Consider the following 16,935-nt stretch of genomic DNA (forward strand, 5'->3'; position numbering starts at 1 on the left):
TTGTGTGCTTCAGAGCTGACTTGGCCACTCATCCTAGGGCATTGACAGTTTTTTCTGCTTCATTTATAACTGTTCTGAGCATTTTGTCTGGTTATTATTGTTTTGGTCTGCTGGTGAATATATCTGTTGCTATCTGACAGGGAAGGGAGTCTGCTGGTCCCTGAGACTCTGGTCAGCTGCTGTGATTTCCATCTTACTCCTCAGCACCTGCTTCATTGCGAGCTGTGTGGGTAAGTTCTTCACTGGCTGATGTCTCTTATGGGTACTGTCTGGTCTCTGTTATCCAGAGACTCCTAGAGGCTATCTTGTTGGTTTTGTTAGTTAGTTTTTTTTTTAGTTTTATTTTTTGTTTTGCTTCTTTGCTTGGTTTTGGTTTTTCATGACAGGGTTTTTTGTGTATTCCATGCTGTCCTGGAATTTTCTGCATCAACCAGGTTGTCCTTGATCTCATAGAGATCCCTCCTGCCTCTGCTTTCCAAGGGCTGAGAATAAAGGTGTGCTGCATTACTGCCTAGGCTGGAGCTGTGTTTCTGATCTCCTTATCTGGTCCAACCTTGCATGCAATATCATGTTTTCCTTGACCTTCTTCCTTATTGTTTTTTTTTTCCTCATCTTTTGACCACTGAGACATCTAAGGTTCCTTCACTGGCTTTGTTAGCACATGTTATTTATAACCATTGTCTGTGACAGTGCCATTCACTATTGGGCTCACCAGCAATCATATGCTCTGATCCCAACATCTCTCTATTGAAATTACAACTCCAATTGATTTTATAATGTCGGCCACTTATGGTCTTTGATTTGTATGAGGTTTTTCACCCCTTCAACACGAGAGGAAAACGTAACCAAATTAAATAGCAATGATTGAAGAAATAAAATACTTCTGCCTTGTTTCATACACCCATGAAGCTACATCTGAAGTCTATTGTATGAGAAGTTTTGATGATGTTCTTTGCAGTCTGCTTTGTGCTTTTCCCTTTGCTGTGAGGATGATCACAGTAGTTACTGCACAGTCCAGGAAGGAGTGGGAGTCACTTACCCCAAGTGCCTTGTGTGTGCAGTCTGCTCTGCAATGAGACAAACTCATTTTCTCACTGAAGCAGAGTCTGCTCTACCTGGCACAGTCAGGCATAAGTGGGTGGTCTGTGGTCAATAAGGATAGTTATTTTACTTTTCAAGAAGAAACTGAAGCTCAGGACCCAAAACATGAACCAGAAAAATTTGTTAGAAATAATGAAGAAAGACTATTTTTCTTGTCATTGTTCAACGTGTACTCTCATGAACAAAATGTTAATTTAAAAATAATTTTTATTTATTCTTTGAATCTTTCATAAATGTATCTTGATCATATCCACCCTGTTTAAATGTCTCCAGATGTTTAAAATACTCCTACCTGTAATCATGAATGTTAGGATATGTTAACATACCAATTGTTTTTTTCTTTTAAATTAATCATTCCACTCATTTACATCTGAAAGATATCCCACTTCCCGGTTACCCTTCCACAAACCCCCATCCCACATCTGCCCTCTCCTCTCTTTGCCTCTATGCTCCTTCACCCACCCAAATAGAGGGTGCTCCCCGACCCACTCATCCTCTCCCGCCCCACTCTTCCAGCATCCTCCTATGCTTGGGCATCACACCTCCATAGGACCAAGGGTCTCTCCTCCCTTTGATGTCAGACAAGGCCATCCTCTGCTACATATATCTGTGGAGCCATGAATCCCTCCCCATACACTTGTTGGTTGGGGGGGGTGTCTAGTGCCTGGGAACACTGGGTGGTCCAGCCACCTGATGTTGTTCTTCCTATGGGATTGTAATCTTCCTCAGCTCCTCCTGTCCTTCTGCCAGCTCCCCCACCGGGGTCCCTCAGCTCAGTCTGATGATTGGCTTCAAGCAACCACATCTGCATTGGTCATTTGCTGGCCAAACATCCCAAGGAACAGCCACATCCGGTTCCTGTTAGCAAGATTCTCTTGACAATGACCACAGTGTTGGGTTTGGTGTCTACAGACAGGATGGATCCCCAGGTTGGGCAGTCCCCAGATGGTCCTTCTTTTGGTTTCTGCTCCACTTTTTGTCCCTGTTCTTCCTTTGGACAAGAAAATTTCTGTATTAAAAACTTTGAGATGGGTGGGTGGCCCCATTCCTCGACCAGGGGCTGTGTCTATCTATTGGAGGTGGTCTCCACAGGTTCTTTCTCCTCCTTCTCTGCCCATTACAGCTAAAGTCAATCCATTTGGGTCCTGGGAGCCTCATGTTTCTTTGGTGTCTGAGACACTCCAGTGGCTATCCCAGTTCCTCATCCCCCATGCTACCTCTTTCTATTCAATTTCCTGACCCTCTGTACCTCACTCTGGTCTCCTCCATTATCTGATACTGCCCCCTTATTTCTTCCCCATCCTCTCTCCCTCCCAGGTCCCCCTTCCTCCACCTCCTAGGATCACCCTGTTGCCCCCTCAGTGCAGGACTGAAGCATCCAAACACTAGTCTTCTTTCCTCCTAAGCCCCATATGATCTGTGGGTCATATCATGATCGTTGTGAGCTTTTGGGCTAATGTCCACTTATCAGTGAGTACACACCATATGTGTTCTTTTGTGTCTGGGCCACCTCACTCAGAAATTTCTTAATTCCATCCATTTGCCTAGGAATTTCATGAATTCTTTTTTTTTAATGGCTGAGTAGTACCCCATTGTGTAAACATACCACATTTTCTGTATCCTTTCTTCCTTTGAGGGACATCTTTTTTTTTTTTTTCCCCAGCTTCCAGCTATTATAAATAAGGCTGCTATGAACATAGTGGAGCATGTGTCCTAGTTATACGTTAGAATATCTTTTGGGTATATGCCCAGTAATGGTATATCTGGGTCTTCAGGTAGAACTATTGACAATTTTCCGAGGAACCTCCAGACTGAGTTCCAAAGTAGTTTTTACCAGCTTTCAGTACCACCAGCAATAGAGTGTTCCTCTTTCTCCACATCCTTGCCAGCATCTGCTGTCACCTGCATTTTTGATCTTAGATATTCTGATTGGTGTGAGGTTGAATCTCAAGGTCATTTTGATTTGCATTTCCCCGATGACTAAGGATGTTGAACATTTCTTTAAATTGTCAGTCATTCGAGATTTGTCAGTTGAGAATTCTCTGTGTAGCTCTGTACTCCACTTTAAAATAGGCTTATTTGGTTCTCTGGAGTTTAACTTCCTGAGTTTTTTCTATATTTTGAATATTAACTCTCTATCAAATATGGAGTTGATAAAGATCTTTTACCAATCTGATGGTTGCCATTTTGTCCTATTGTTAGTGTCCTTTGCCTTACAGGACAATTTTATGAGGATCATAAAAAATAACTTCCCTAACCTAAAGAAAGAAATCCTTATAAGCATACAAGTAGCCTACAGAATACTAAATAGATTTAACCAGAAAAGAAATTCCTGCTGTCACGTAATAATCAAAACACCAAATGCACAGAACAAAGAAAGAATGTTAAATTGTCAATTTTATGAGGATCCATTTGTCAATTGTTGAATTTAGAGCGTAAGCCATTGGTTTTCTGTTCATGAAAATTTCCCCTATGCCCATGTGTTTGAGGCTCTTCCACACTTTCTCTTCTGTTAGATTCAGTGTATCTAGTTTTATGTGGAGGTCCTTGATCCACTTGGATTTGAGCTTTGTACAAGGAGACATGAATGGATAAATTTGCATTCTTCTATATGCTGAGTCACACCAAGACATTTTATATTATTTGTTACTATTGTGAAAGGTGTCGTTTCCCTAATTTCTTTGTCATGAATCCTTTGTGTAGAGTAAGGCTACTGATTTGTTTTAGTTAATTTTTATCCAGTTACTTTGCTGAAGTTGTTTTTCAGCTGCACAATCTCTCGGGTAGAATTTTTGTGTTGGCTGATATATATTATCACATTATCTTCAAATAGTGACATTTTGAGTTTTTCCTTTCAAAGTTTATTCCTTTGACCTCCTTTTGTTTTCTAATAGACATCAAAACTGGCTAGAACTTTGAGTGCCATATTGAATTAAATAGAGAGAGAGTTGGCATTCTTGTCTTGTTCCTGATTTTAGTGGATCTCCTTCAAGTTTCTCTTCATTTAATTTGATATTGGCTGTTGCTTTGAAGTCTACCACTATTATTGGGTGAGTTTCAATATGTGTTTTGAGCTTTAGGAATGTTTCTTTTTCAAATGTGTGTGTCCTTGCCTTTAGGGCATAGATGGTCAGAATTGAGAGTTCATCTTGGTGGATTTTTCCTTTGATGAGCATGAAGTGTTCTTCCTCATCTTTTTTTTTGTAACTTTTGTTTGAAATCTATTTTATTTGATATTAGAATGTCTACTCTAGCTTGTTTCTTGTGGACATTTTGTTGGAAAAATTTTCTAGGCTTTTACTCTGAGGTAGTGTTTGTCTTTGTCACAGATGTGTGCTTCCTGTACGCAGCAAAACGCTGAGTCTTGTTTACAGATCCAGTCTTTCAGCCTAGGTCTTTTTGTTGGGGAATTGATTCCATTGCTGCTGAGAGATACTGAAGAGCAATGATTGTTGCTTTCTCTTATTTTTGTTGTTAGAGGAGGAATTATATTTTTATAGTTCTCTTCTTTTGTGTTTGTTGTGAGAATAATAATTTCTTGGTTTTTCTTTGGTGTATTTTTCCCTCCTTGTATTAGAGTTCTACTTCTATTATCCTCTATAGGGTAGGTTTAGTGGAAAGATATTGTTTAAATTTGGCTTTGTCATAGAATATCTTGTTTGCTCTATCTGTGGTAATTGAGAATTTTGCTGGGTATAGTATTGTGGGCTGGCATTTGTGTTGTGTTAGGGTCATTATGACATCTGCCCAATATCTTCCGGCTTTTAGAGTCTCTGTTGAGAAATCTGGTAGAATTCTGATAGGTCTGCCTTTATATGTTACTTGACCTGCTTCCCTTATCACTTTTAATATTCTTTCTTTGTTCTGTGCATTTCGTGTTTTGATTATTATGTGACAGCAGGAATTTCTTTTCTGGTTAAATCTATTTAGTATTCTGTAGGCTACTTGTATGCTTATAAGCATTTCTTTCTTTAGGTTAGGGAAGTTATTTTTTTATGATTTTTTTATTGGATATTTCATTTACATTTCAGATGTGATCCCTTTTCCCCGTTCCTTCTCCACACCCCCCAAGGAAACCTCTATCCTATCCCCGTATTCCTGTTTCTATGATGATATGCCCTCACCCACCCTCCCACCTTCCCACCCACAAATTTCCCCACACTGAGACTTCCAGCCTTCACTGTACCAAGGACTTCCTCTCCCACCTATACCCCACAATGCCTCCTTCCCCTACAGCTGGAGTCATGGGTCCCTCCCTATGTGCTCCCAGGCTGCTTGTTTAGACCCTGGGAGCTCTGGTTGGTTGGTATTGTTGCTCTTCCTATGGAGCCACAAACCCTTTTAGCTTCTTCAGTCTTCTCTCTCACTCCTTCATTGGGAACCCCATGATCAGTTCTATGGTTAGCTGTGAGCATCTTCCTCTGTATATTTCAGGCTCTGGCAGACCTCTAGGAGACAGCTATATCAGGCTCCTGTCAGCACACACTTCCTGGCATCTACACCAGTGTCTACCTTTGGTGACTGCACATGGGATGGATACCCAGATGGAACAATCTCCAGATGACCCCTCCTTCAGTTTCTGTCCCACACTTTGTCTCCATATTTCCTCCCATAAGTATTTTGCTACTCCTTCTAAGAAGGACCAAAGCACTCACACTTTGGTCTTTCTTGTTCATGAGCTCATGTGGTCTATGAGTAGTATCTTGGATATTGTGAGCTTTCGGGCTTATATCCACTTATCAGTGAGTGCATGCCATGTGTGTTCTTTTGTAATTAGGTTACCTCACTCAGGATGACATTTTCTAGTTCCATCCATTTGCCTAAGAATTTCTTGAATTCATTGTTTTTAATAGCTGAGTAACACTCCATTGTGTAAATGCACCACATTTTCTGTATTCATTCCTCTGTTGAAGGATTGTTTTTAATAGCTGAGTAATATTCCATTGTGTAAATGTGCCACATTTTCTGTATCCATTCCTCTATTGAAGGACATCTGGGTTCTTTCCAGCTTCGGGCTACTATAAATAAGGCTGCTATGAACATAGTGGAGCATGTGCTCTTGTTATGTGTTGGAGCATCTTCTGGGTATATGCCCAGGAGAGGTATAGCTGGGTCCTCAGATAATGCTATGTCCAACTTTCTGAGGAACCACCAGACGGATTCCAAGAGTGGTTGTACCAGCTTGCAATCCCACCAACAATGGAGGAGTGTTCCTCTTTTCCCATACCATAGCAAGCATCTGCTTGAACCTGATTTTTTGATTATGGCCATTCAGACTGGTATGAGGTGGAATGTAAAGGTTGTTTTGATTTGCATTTCCCTGATGACTAAGGATGTTGAAGATTTCTTTAGGTGCTTTTCAGCCATTGAAGGTTCCTCATTTGAAATTCTTTGTTTAGCTCTGTACCCCATTTTTAATAGGGTCATTTTCTTGTCTGGAGTCTTAATTCCTTGAGTTCTTTGTATACTTTGGATATTAGCCCTTTATCAGATGTAGGATAGGTAATGATTTTTTCCCAATCTGTTGGTTGCCATTTTGTCCTATTGACAGTATTACAGAAGCTTTGCAATTTTATGAGGTCCCATTTGTCAATTCTTGCTCTTAGAGCATAAGCCATTGGTGTTCTGTTCAGGAACTTTCCCCCTGTGCCCATGTGTTTGAGGCTCTTCCACATTTCTCTTTTATTAGATTCAGTATATCTGATTTTATGTGGAAGTCCTTGATCCACTTGCATTTGAGCTTTGTACAAAGAGGTAAGAACGGATTGATTTACATTCTTCCACCTGCTGACCTTCAGTTCAACCAGCACCATTTGTTGAAAATGCTGTCTTTTTCTACTGAAGTTTTTTAGCACCTTTGTCAAAGACCAAGTGACCATAGGTGTGTGCTTTCATTTCTGGGTCTTCGATTCTAGTCCTCTGACCTTCCTGCCTATCTGTACCAATACCATACAGTTTTTTTTTAATCACTATTGCTTTGTAATACAGCTTGAGGTCAGAGATGATGAGTCCCCCCTGGAGTTTTTTAATTGTTGAGAATAGTTTTCACTGTCCTGGGTTGTTTTTTATTCCAAATGAACTTGCAAGTTGCTCTACCTCTATGAATAATTGAGTTGGAATTTTGATATAGATTGCATTGAATCTGTAGATGCTTTCAGCAAGATTTTTACTATAGTAATCCTTCCAATTCATGAGCATGGGAGATCTTTCCATGTTTTGAGATCTTCTTCAATTTTCTTTCTTCAGAGACTTGAAGTTCTTGTCATAAAATCTTTCACTTGCTTGGTTAGAAACTTTGAGTTTCATTTATGAATGTGGGTGCACTTGTGTTTGGAGAATAGATATTCAGAATTGTGAGTTCACCCTGGTAGATTTTTCCTTTGACAAGTGTAAAGTGTTCTTCCTTATCTTTTTTGATAACTTTTGGTTGAAAGTTGATTTTATTCTGTATTAGACTGGTTACTTCAGCTTGTTTCTTGGGACCATTTGCTTAGAAAATTTTTTCCAGTCTTTTACTCTGTCTGTTTTTGTCACTAAGTTGTGTTTTCTGTATGCAACAAAATACTGGGTCCTGTTTACATATCTAGTCTGTTAGTCTATGTCTTTTTACTGGGGATTTGAGTCTAGTGATGTTAAGAGATATTAAAGAAAAGTAAATGTTGCTTCCTGTTATTTTTGTTATTAGAGATGGAGTTATGTTTGTGTGGCTATCTTTGTTTGGGTTTGTTGGAAGAAGGATAATTTCTTGCCTTATCTTGTGTTGGAATTTTCCATTTATTATCCTTTGTAGTGCTGAATTTGTGGAAAGAAATTGTGTAAATTTTGTTTTGTCATGGAATATCTTGGTTTCTCCATCTATGGTCATTGAGAGTTTTACCTGGGTATAGTAGCCTGGGCTGGTGTTTGTGTTCTCTTAGGGTCTGTATGACATCTGTCCAGGATCTTCTGGCTTTTGTAGTCTCTGCTGAGAAGTCTGGTGTAATACTGATAGGTCTGTCTTTATAAGTTACTTGACCCTTTTCCCTTACTGCTTTTAATATTCTTTCTTTGTTTTGTGCATTTGATGTCTTGATTATTGTGTGATGGGAGTTATTTCTTTTCTGGTCTAGTCTATTTGGAGTTCTGTAAGTTTCTTGTATGTTCATGGGCATCTCTTTATTTAAGTTAGGGAAGTTTCTACCATACTGTTGTTGAAGATATTTACTGGCTCTTTGATTTCAGAATCTTCACTCTCTTCTATACCTGTTATCCTTAAGTTTCTTCTTCTCATTGTGTCCTAGATTTCCTGGATGTTTTGGGTTAGGAGCCTTTTGCATTTTGCATTTCTTTGACCTTGCTGTCAATGTTTTCTATGGCATCTTTTGCACCTGAGATTCTCTCTTTTATCTCTTGTATTCTGTTGGTGATTCTTGCATCCATGACTCCTGATCTTTTTTTTTTAAGTTTTATATCTCCTGGGTAATCTCCCTTTGTGATTTCTTTATTGTTTCTACTTCCATTTTTAGATCCTGGATGGATTTTTTCAATTCCTTACCTGTTTGTGTGTGTGTGTGTTTCTTTAATTCTTTAAGGAATTTTTGTGTTTTCTCTTTAAGGGCTCCTAATCTGTTTACCTGTGTTCTCCTGTATTTCTTTAAGAGAATTATTTATGTCCTTTTTAAGTCCTCAATCATTATCCTGAGAAGTGATTTTAAATCTGAATGTTGCCTTTCTGAATGTGTGATGTGGTGTCCAGGACTTGCTATGGTTGGAGAATTGGGTTCTGATGATGCCAAGTAACCTCGGTTTCTGTTGCTTACATTCTTTTTTTTGTTTTGTTTTGTTTTTTCCCATTTTTTTTAATTTCTTTTTTTTTTTGAACATGAAATGCTTTTTTATAGCATGTTTTACAAGGGGAGGGGGTAAGAGGGTCCAAGTGGTGGAAAAGTACAAAATCTTCTTGGCCTGTGCCTTGAAACATGTCATGGTCTATATGGTACACTGCCTTGAATTATGATCTACCTGCAGTTCTTCAGAAGATATGGTACACTGCTTGAGTTATGGTCTCCCTGCTATTCTTAAGAAGACATGGTACTCTGCTTTGAGTCTATCTGCAGTTGCTAAGCAGGATCTTGCAGTTGCCAAGCTTCAGAGGACATTGAGCAGGTGGGGAAAGGTAGGGGGTAAGGGTAAGGGCGAGGGTCCTGGCTTCTGGCATCTCCCCCTTCTCTGTTTAGTTAGAGAAGGCGTCTTATGTTCAATCCCAACTATGTGAGTTTTGAATTTGGATGTCTAATTATGGGGGGTCTTAGACAAGTTCACAACCCCAAAACACTGATGTGAGACGAGTCACATCGATGGTCGAAGGCTTTAGGCTGTCGACGATGGGCAACGTCAAGGGACTCTGATGTGGGTGAAAGGAGGGTGAGAGCCCTGTCTTAGGCCATGTAGGCTGCACCCACTCCCAGCACCACACACTCCTTTTCGGCTGCATTGGGTGGGCCCCTGGGAAGTGGACCTACAATAATCCCGTCATTGGGCTAACTCACAGCCATCCTAGTCTCTTGTAAATGTTCAAGTTACCAAACATTTGTCAGTTTGGGGTGTAATATTGTCATAAAGGAAGGCTCCCCAATGTTAGCGGCCATGTCAAGGGTGGCCTTGGTTTAGGAAAAAGCCAATTTTTGTTGTGGTGATCAAGAGGCCAAGCTCTCTAGCGAGAGAAATGAGGGCAAAGCCAGGCATACCAGGAACCCTTCTGGAGGGCGTGGAAGTCTAGGGGTCGACCGTAGGGGGAGGCAGGGGAGCTGACAGCTGTGTCAGTCTCCTGCCGGGTCACTTCTGGATCCTCTGCAATTTTCAGCTGATGGTAATGAACTTCAATTGCCTTCTTGATGGCAGCATCAACCTGGTTCCGTGGACGACAGGTCACGGGCGATGATCTCTGTCTTGCTCAATCTTGATGTCGTGCGCACATCCTCTCAATGAGGGTCCGTCCGGATGGGTCCGTGCCTCGAGCCCCACGTCTGGGTGCCACTTGACCCGACCGGCGGGTCCTGGTTATTCGTGGGGGCGAGGAGGACTGCAACCTGCTATTCTTCAGAAGATATGGTACACTGCTTGAGTTATGGTCTCCCTGCTATTCTTCAGATGATATGGTACACTGCTTTGAGTCTATCTGCAGTTGCCAAGCAGGATCTTGCAGTTGCCCAGCTTCAGGGAACCTTGTGCAGGTGGGAAAAGGTAGGGGGTGAGGGTAAGGGCGAGGCTCCTGGCTTCTGGTCCATCTGGGTTAGAACTTCTAATAGCAGGCATCACAGGTGATTCAATTTTACCTGGAAAGAAAAAAGAAGGGGATTCTCAGGGAGATTTCTCTTCCCTGGACGTAAATTGTTATTCATTGTATTTATGATTGGGCCTGGCTTTGTGAGGGTATCTATTTTTTTCATTAATATTTGTGGTAGCCGGTTAGCTGTGCCTTCTGTGGTATTGGGCAGGCATATCAGTCCTCGGCTCCATAAGGGAACTGGGACTGGGGCATTCCCTTTATGGGTATGAGGGTCCTTCCCCATATCTGTGGCAAAGTTTTGTTGGTCTTGGTGGTGCCCGAGGTCAACAACATGGTCAGCAAGAGATTTGCCATGAGCTTTCAGCTTTAGAGAGAGAAAAGTGAACAAGGCATGACGGAGAGTATTTCAGGGGGACTCCTTCTGAGGGGGTACCGTTCCCCCTGTTTTGTTTTTAAAGCCAATTTTTCAGAGTTCTTGTAAAATCAGGGCAGAAGCGCCAACAGTTGCTCCTTCCACACTCAGAGAGTCATGAAGGCCTTATTTAAGGATATATAAATCTATATTAATAATCTTTTGTCAAAGGACTTTTATAGCACCACTGACAATTAATCAGACTATATGATATATCGATTAGAAATAGCTTTTTCTACTTTTTGTGAGATTACCTCTCTTTTGTCAATTAACTGTTGAGGAAGTTAGGGTTTACCTCTCTCTTGTGAATATTGAACAGAGATTTAAATTCTTTTGTGGAGAGCTTAAAATAGTATCTTAGCCAATTTGCATCTCCTAGAAACTTTTGAAGTTAATTTAAAATAAATAGACTTCCTTTTTTTTTAAAATCCTTTATCTGTGTGGGGTTTTTATTGGGTATTATACGTATTTACCTTTCAATGTTGTATCCTTTCTCATTCTCCCCCCAAATCCCTTATCCCCTACCCCTTCCTCCTAATTTTTGTGATGGTGTGCTCCAAACATCCTCCCAGTCCCATCTCCCTGCTCTCGAATTCCAACACAGTAGGGGATCCAAACTTTTGGGGACCTTGGCCCTCCACTTTCACTGGAGTCTAACAAGGTCACCCTCAATTCCCTATACAGGTGCGTGAGTCCCTCCCTTTGTGCTCTCTGGTTGGTGGTTTAGACTTTGGGAGTTCTGGTTGAAACTTTTGATGCTCCTTCTATAAAGGACCAACGCATTCATACTTTGGTCTTCCTTCTTCTATGTGAGTTTTATGTGGTCTATATGAAGATTCTTAGAAATTGTGAGCTTTTGGGCTAATATCTACTTATCAGTGAGTGCATACCATGTATGTTCCTTTGAGATTGGGTCATCTCACTCAAGATGATATTTTCCAGCTCCATCCATTTGCCTAGGAATTTTGTGAACTGATTGTTTTTAATAGCTGAGTAGTACTCCATTGTATAAATATACCACATTTTCTGCATCCATTCTTCTGTTGAAGGGCATCTGGGTTCTTTCCAACTTCTGGCTATTATAAATAAGGCTGCTATGAACATGGTGGAGCATGTGTCCCTGTTGTATGTTGAAACTTCTTTTGGGTATATGCCCAGGAGTGGTATAGCTGGGTCCCTAGGTAACGCTATGTTCAATTTTCTGAGATACCGCCAGACTGCCTTCCATAGTGGTTGTACCAGTTTACAATCCCACCAACAGTGGAGGAGTGTTCCTCTTTCTCCACATCCTCGCCAACATGTACTGTCACCCGTGTTTTTGATCTTAGCCATTCTGACTGGTGTGAGGTGGAATCTCAGTGTTGTTTTCATTTGCATTTCCCTGATGACTAGGGATGCTGAACACTTCTTTAGGTGCTTCTCAACCATTCGAGCTTCCTCAGTTGAGAATTCTTTGTTCAGGTCTGTGCTCCATTTTTTAATAGGGTTCTTTGATTGTCTAGAGACTAATTTCTTCAGTTCTTTGTATACCTTGGATATTAGTCCTTTATCAGATGTAGGGTTGGTGAAGATCTTTTCCAAATCTGTTGGTTGCCGCTCTGTCCTATTGACTGTGTCCTTTGCTTTACAGAAGCTTTGCAGCTTTATGAGGTCCCACTTGTCAATTTTTGGTCTTAGAGCACAGGCCATTGGCGTTCTGTTCAGGAACTTTTTCCCTGTGCCTATGTATTCCAGGCTTTTTCCCAGTTTCTCTTCTATTAGTTTCAGTGTGGCTGGTTTTAGGTGGAGGTCCTTAATCCATTTGGAATTGAGCTTCGTACAAGGAGATAAGTATGGATCAATTTTCATTTTTCTACATGCTGACCACCAGTTGGACCAGCACCATTTGTTGAAAATGCTATCTTTTTTCCATTCGATGGTTTTAGCCCCTTTGTCAAAGATTAAGTTACCATAGGTATGGGGGTTCATTTCTGGGTCTTCTATTCTATTCCACTGATCCTCCTGCCTGTCTCTGTTCCAATACCATGCAGTTTTTATCACTATTGCTTTGTAGTACAGCTTGAAGTCGGGGATGGTGATTCCTCCAGAAGTTCTTTTATTGCTGAGAGTAGTTTTCACAATCCTGGGTTTTTTGTTATTCCAAATAAATTTTAAGATTGCTCTTTCTATCTCTGAGAAGAATTGAGTGGGAATTTTGATGGGGATTGCATTAAATCTGTAGATGGCTTTTGGCAAAATAGCCATTTTTACTATATTAATCCTTCCAATCCATGAGCATGGGAGATCTTTCCATCTTCTGAGATCGGCTTCGATTTCTTTCTTCAGGGGAATGAAGTTCTTGTCATACAGGTCTTTTACTTGCCTGGTTAGGTTCACACCAAGGTATTTTATATTATCTGTGACTATTTTGAAGGGTGTCATTTCCATAATTTCTTTCTCAGCCAGTTTATCTTTTGAGTAGAGGAAGGCTACTGATTTGCTTGAGTTAATTTTATATCCAGCTACTTTGCTAAAGTTGTTTATCAGGTTTAGGAGTTCTCTGGTGGAAGTTTTGGGGTCACTTAAGTATACTATCATATCATCTGCAAATAGTGAGATTTTGACTTCTTCCTTTCCAATTTGTATCCCTTTGACCTCCTTGTGTTGCCTAATTGCTCTGGCTAGGACTTCCAATACTATATTAGATAAGTAGGGGGAGAGTGGGCAGCCTTGCCTAGTCCCTGATCTTAGTGGGATTGCTTCAAGTTTCTCTCCATTTAGTTTAATGCTGGCTACTGGTTTGCTGTAAATTGCTTTTACTATGTTTAGGTATGGACCTTGAATTCCTGACCTTTCCAACACTTTTATCATGAAGGGGTGTTGAACTTTGTCAAATGCTTTCTCAGCATCTAGTGAGATGATCATGTGGTTTTTTTCTTTGAGTTTGTTTATATAATGGATTACATTGATGGATTTCCGAATATTGAACCAACCCTGCATTCCTGGGATGAAGCCAACTTGATCGTGATGGATAATTGTTTTTATGTGTTCTTGAATTCGGTTTGCTAGAATTTTATTGAGTAATTTTGCATCAATGTTCATAAGGGAGATTGGCCTGAAGTTCTCTTTCTTTGTTGGGTCTTTGTGTGGCTTAGGTATGAGTGTAATTGTGGCTTCAAAGAATGAGTTGGGTAGTGTACCTTCTGTTTCTATTTTGTGGAATAGTTTGAAAAGAATTGGGATTAGGTCTTCCTTGAAGGTCTGATAGAATTCTGCACTAAAACCGTCTGGTCCCGGGCTTTTCTTTGTAGGGAGACTTTTAATGACTGCTTCTATTTCTTTTGGGGTTATGGGACTGTTTAGATGGTTTATCTGGTCCTGATTTAACATTGGCAACTGGTATTTGTCTAGGAAATTGTCCATTTCATCCAAGTTTTCCAATTTTGTTGAATATAGGCTTTTGTAGTAGGATCTGATGATTTTTTTAATTTCCTCAGTTTCTGTTGTTATGTCCCCCTTTTGAGTTCTGATTTTATTAATTTGGATACTGTCTCTCTGCCCTCTGATTAGTCTAGCTAAGGGTTTATCTATCTTGTTGATTTTCTCAAAGAACCAGCTCCTGGTTTTATTGATTCTTTGGATAGTTCTTTTTGTTTCAATTTGGTTGATTTCAGCCCTGAGTTTAATTATTTCCTGCCTTCTACTCCTCTTGGGTGTATTAGCTTCTTTTTGTTCTAGGTCTTTCAGGTGCTTTGTCAAGCTGTTAGTGTATGCTCCCTCCAGTTTCTTTTTGTAGGCACTTAGAGCTATGAATTTTCCTCTTAGCACTGCTTTCATTGTATCCCATAAATTTTGGTATGATGTGTCATCATTTTCATTAAATTCTAAGAAGTTTTTAATTGCTTTCTTTATTTCTTCCCTTACCTGATTATCAAGGAGTAGGGTGTTGTTCAGTTTCCATGTAAATGTGGGCTTTCCATTCTCTTTGTCATTTTTGAAGACCAGCCTTAGACCATGGTGATCTGATAGGATGCAGGGAATTATTTCAATTTTCTTATATCTGTTGAGGCCTGTCTTGTGCCCAGTTATATGGTCTATTTTGGAGAAGGTACCATGAGGTGCTGAGAAAAAGGTATATTCTTTTGCTTTAGGATGAAATGTTCTATAGATATCTGTTAAGTCCATTTGGTTCATAACTTCTGTTAGTTTTACTGTATCTCTATTTAGTTTCTGTTTCCATGATTTATCCATTGCTGAGAGTGGGGTGTTGAAGTCTCCCACTATTATTATGTGAGGTGCAATGTGTGTTTTGAGCTTTAGTAAGGTTTCTTTTATGAAATTCGATGCTCTTGTATTTGGCGCATAGATATTCAGAATTGAGAGTTCATGTTGGTTGACTTTTCCTTTGACAAGTATGAAATGCCCTTCCTTATCCTTTTTGATAGTTTTAAGTTGAAAGTTGATTTTATTCGATATTAGAATGGCTACTCCCGCTTGTTTCTTAGTGCCATTTGCTTGAAAAATTGTTTTCCAACCTTTTACTCTAAGGTAGTGTCTGTCTTTGTCACTGAGGTGGGTTTCCTGTAAGCAGCAAAAAGCTGGGTCCTGTTTGCGTATCCAGTCCGTTAGCCTATGCCTTTTTATTGGGGAATTGAGTCCATTGATGTTAAGAGATATTAAGGAGAGGGTGTTCTTGCTTCCTGTCATTTTTGCTAATAGTGGAGACATCGTTTGTGTGGTTATCTTCTTTTGGGTTTGATGGAAAAGGATTATTTTCTTGCTCTTTCTGGGGTATGATTGCCCTCCTTGTATTGGAGCTTTCCTGCTATTATCCTTTGTAAAGCTGGATTTGTGGGAAGATACTGTGTAAATTCAGTTTTGTCATGGAATATCTTAGTTTCTCCGTCTATGGTAATTGAGAGTTTTGCTGGGTAAAGTAGCTTGGGCTTGCATTTATGTTCTCTTAGGGTTTGTATGATATTTGTCCAGGATCTTCTGGCTTTTATAGTATCTGGTGAGAAGTCAGGTGTAATTCTGATAGGTTTGCCTTTATATGTTATTTGGCCTTTTTCCCTTACTGCTTTTAAAATTCTGTCTTTGTTTTGTACATTTTGAGTCTTGATTATTATGTGACGGGAGGTATTTCTTTTTTGATCTAGTCTGTTTGGTGTTCTGTAGGCTTCTTGTGTTATTATGGGCATCTCATTCCTTAGGTTAGGGAAGTTTTCCTCAATAATTTTGTTGAAGATATTTACTGGCCCTTTAAGTTGGGAATCTTCACTCTCATCTATACCTATTATCCTTAGGTTTGGTCTTCTCATTGCGTCCTGGATTTCCTGGATATTTTGAGATAGCAACTTTTTGCATTTTGCATTTTCTTTGATAGTTATGTCAATATTTTCTAAGGTATCTTCTGCACCTGAGATTCTTTCTTCTATCTCTTGTATTCTGTTGGTGATGCTTGTGTCTATGACTCCTGATTTCTTTTTTAGGTTTTCTATCTCCAGGATAGTCTCCCTTTGTGATTTCTTTATTGTTTCCACTTCCATTTTTATGTCCTGGATGGTTTTGTTCAATTCCTTCATCTGTTTGTTTGTGTTTTCTTGTAATTCTTTAAAGGATTTTTGTGTTTCTTTAAGGACTTCATCCTGTTTTCCTGTGTTCTCCTCAAGTTTTTTGATAGTGTTATTTACTTCCTTCTTGTAGTCCTCTAGCATCATCATTAGAAATGATTTTAGATCTGGTTCTTGTTTTCCTGGTGATATGGGGAGTTCAGGACTTTCTAATGTGGGAGAACTAGGTTCTGATAATGGCAAGTACCTTGGGTTGCTGGTGCTTGTGTTCTTGCGCTTGCCTTTCGCCATCTGGATCACCTTTGTGCTATCAGTGCTGTCTCTGACTGGGGCCTGTCTTTCCTATTATCTAGGTTGTGTCAGAACTGTTTGGGATGGGTTTTGCTGCTTGAGTTAGAGCTGAGGCCCAAGATGTGCTCGGTGCTCAGGTGGAAACCGGAAGGGGCCGGGGCTCCGGGTCAGGAGCGGATTCCTGGATCCCAATGAGTCCCAGTGGGTCCCAGTGGGTCCCAGTTGCTCCCTGATTGGGGGCGAGCACTGCCACCTCCTAGCCTAAGAAACTGCTTGAGCTAGCTTGAGCCACGGAGAGCCCCGCTCCCTCT

General features: G+C 40.3%; 1 protein-coding gene across 3 annotated transcripts in view; it reads left to right on the plus strand.

The window, feature by feature from the left end:
* The window catches only part of LOC114615376 (C-type lectin domain family 4 member A-like), a 63,909-nt gene that overhangs the window by 37,252 nt on the left and 9,722 nt on the right, over nt 1-16,935 (plus strand). For 2 of the 3 annotated variants that reach the window (XM_028761115.1, XM_028761116.1), the window contains exon 2: nt 141-230. In XM_028761115.1, the coding sequence (XP_028616948.1) occupies nt 141-230 (90 nt within the window). Of the gene's footprint in view, nt 1-140; nt 231-9,186; nt 9,218-10,741; nt 10,771-12,957; nt 12,999-16,560; nt 16,577-16,935 lie in introns of all 3 variants that reach the window. The other variant, XM_028761114.1, reaches the window with a different exon arrangement.

The sequence above is a fragment of the Grammomys surdaster genome, unplaced genomic scaffold (genome assembly GCF_004785775.1).
Source record: "Grammomys surdaster isolate TR1022 unplaced genomic scaffold, NIH_TR_1.0 126660, whole genome shotgun sequence".
NCBI classification, from domain to species: Eukaryota; Metazoa; Chordata; class Mammalia; order Rodentia; family Muridae; genus Grammomys; species Grammomys surdaster.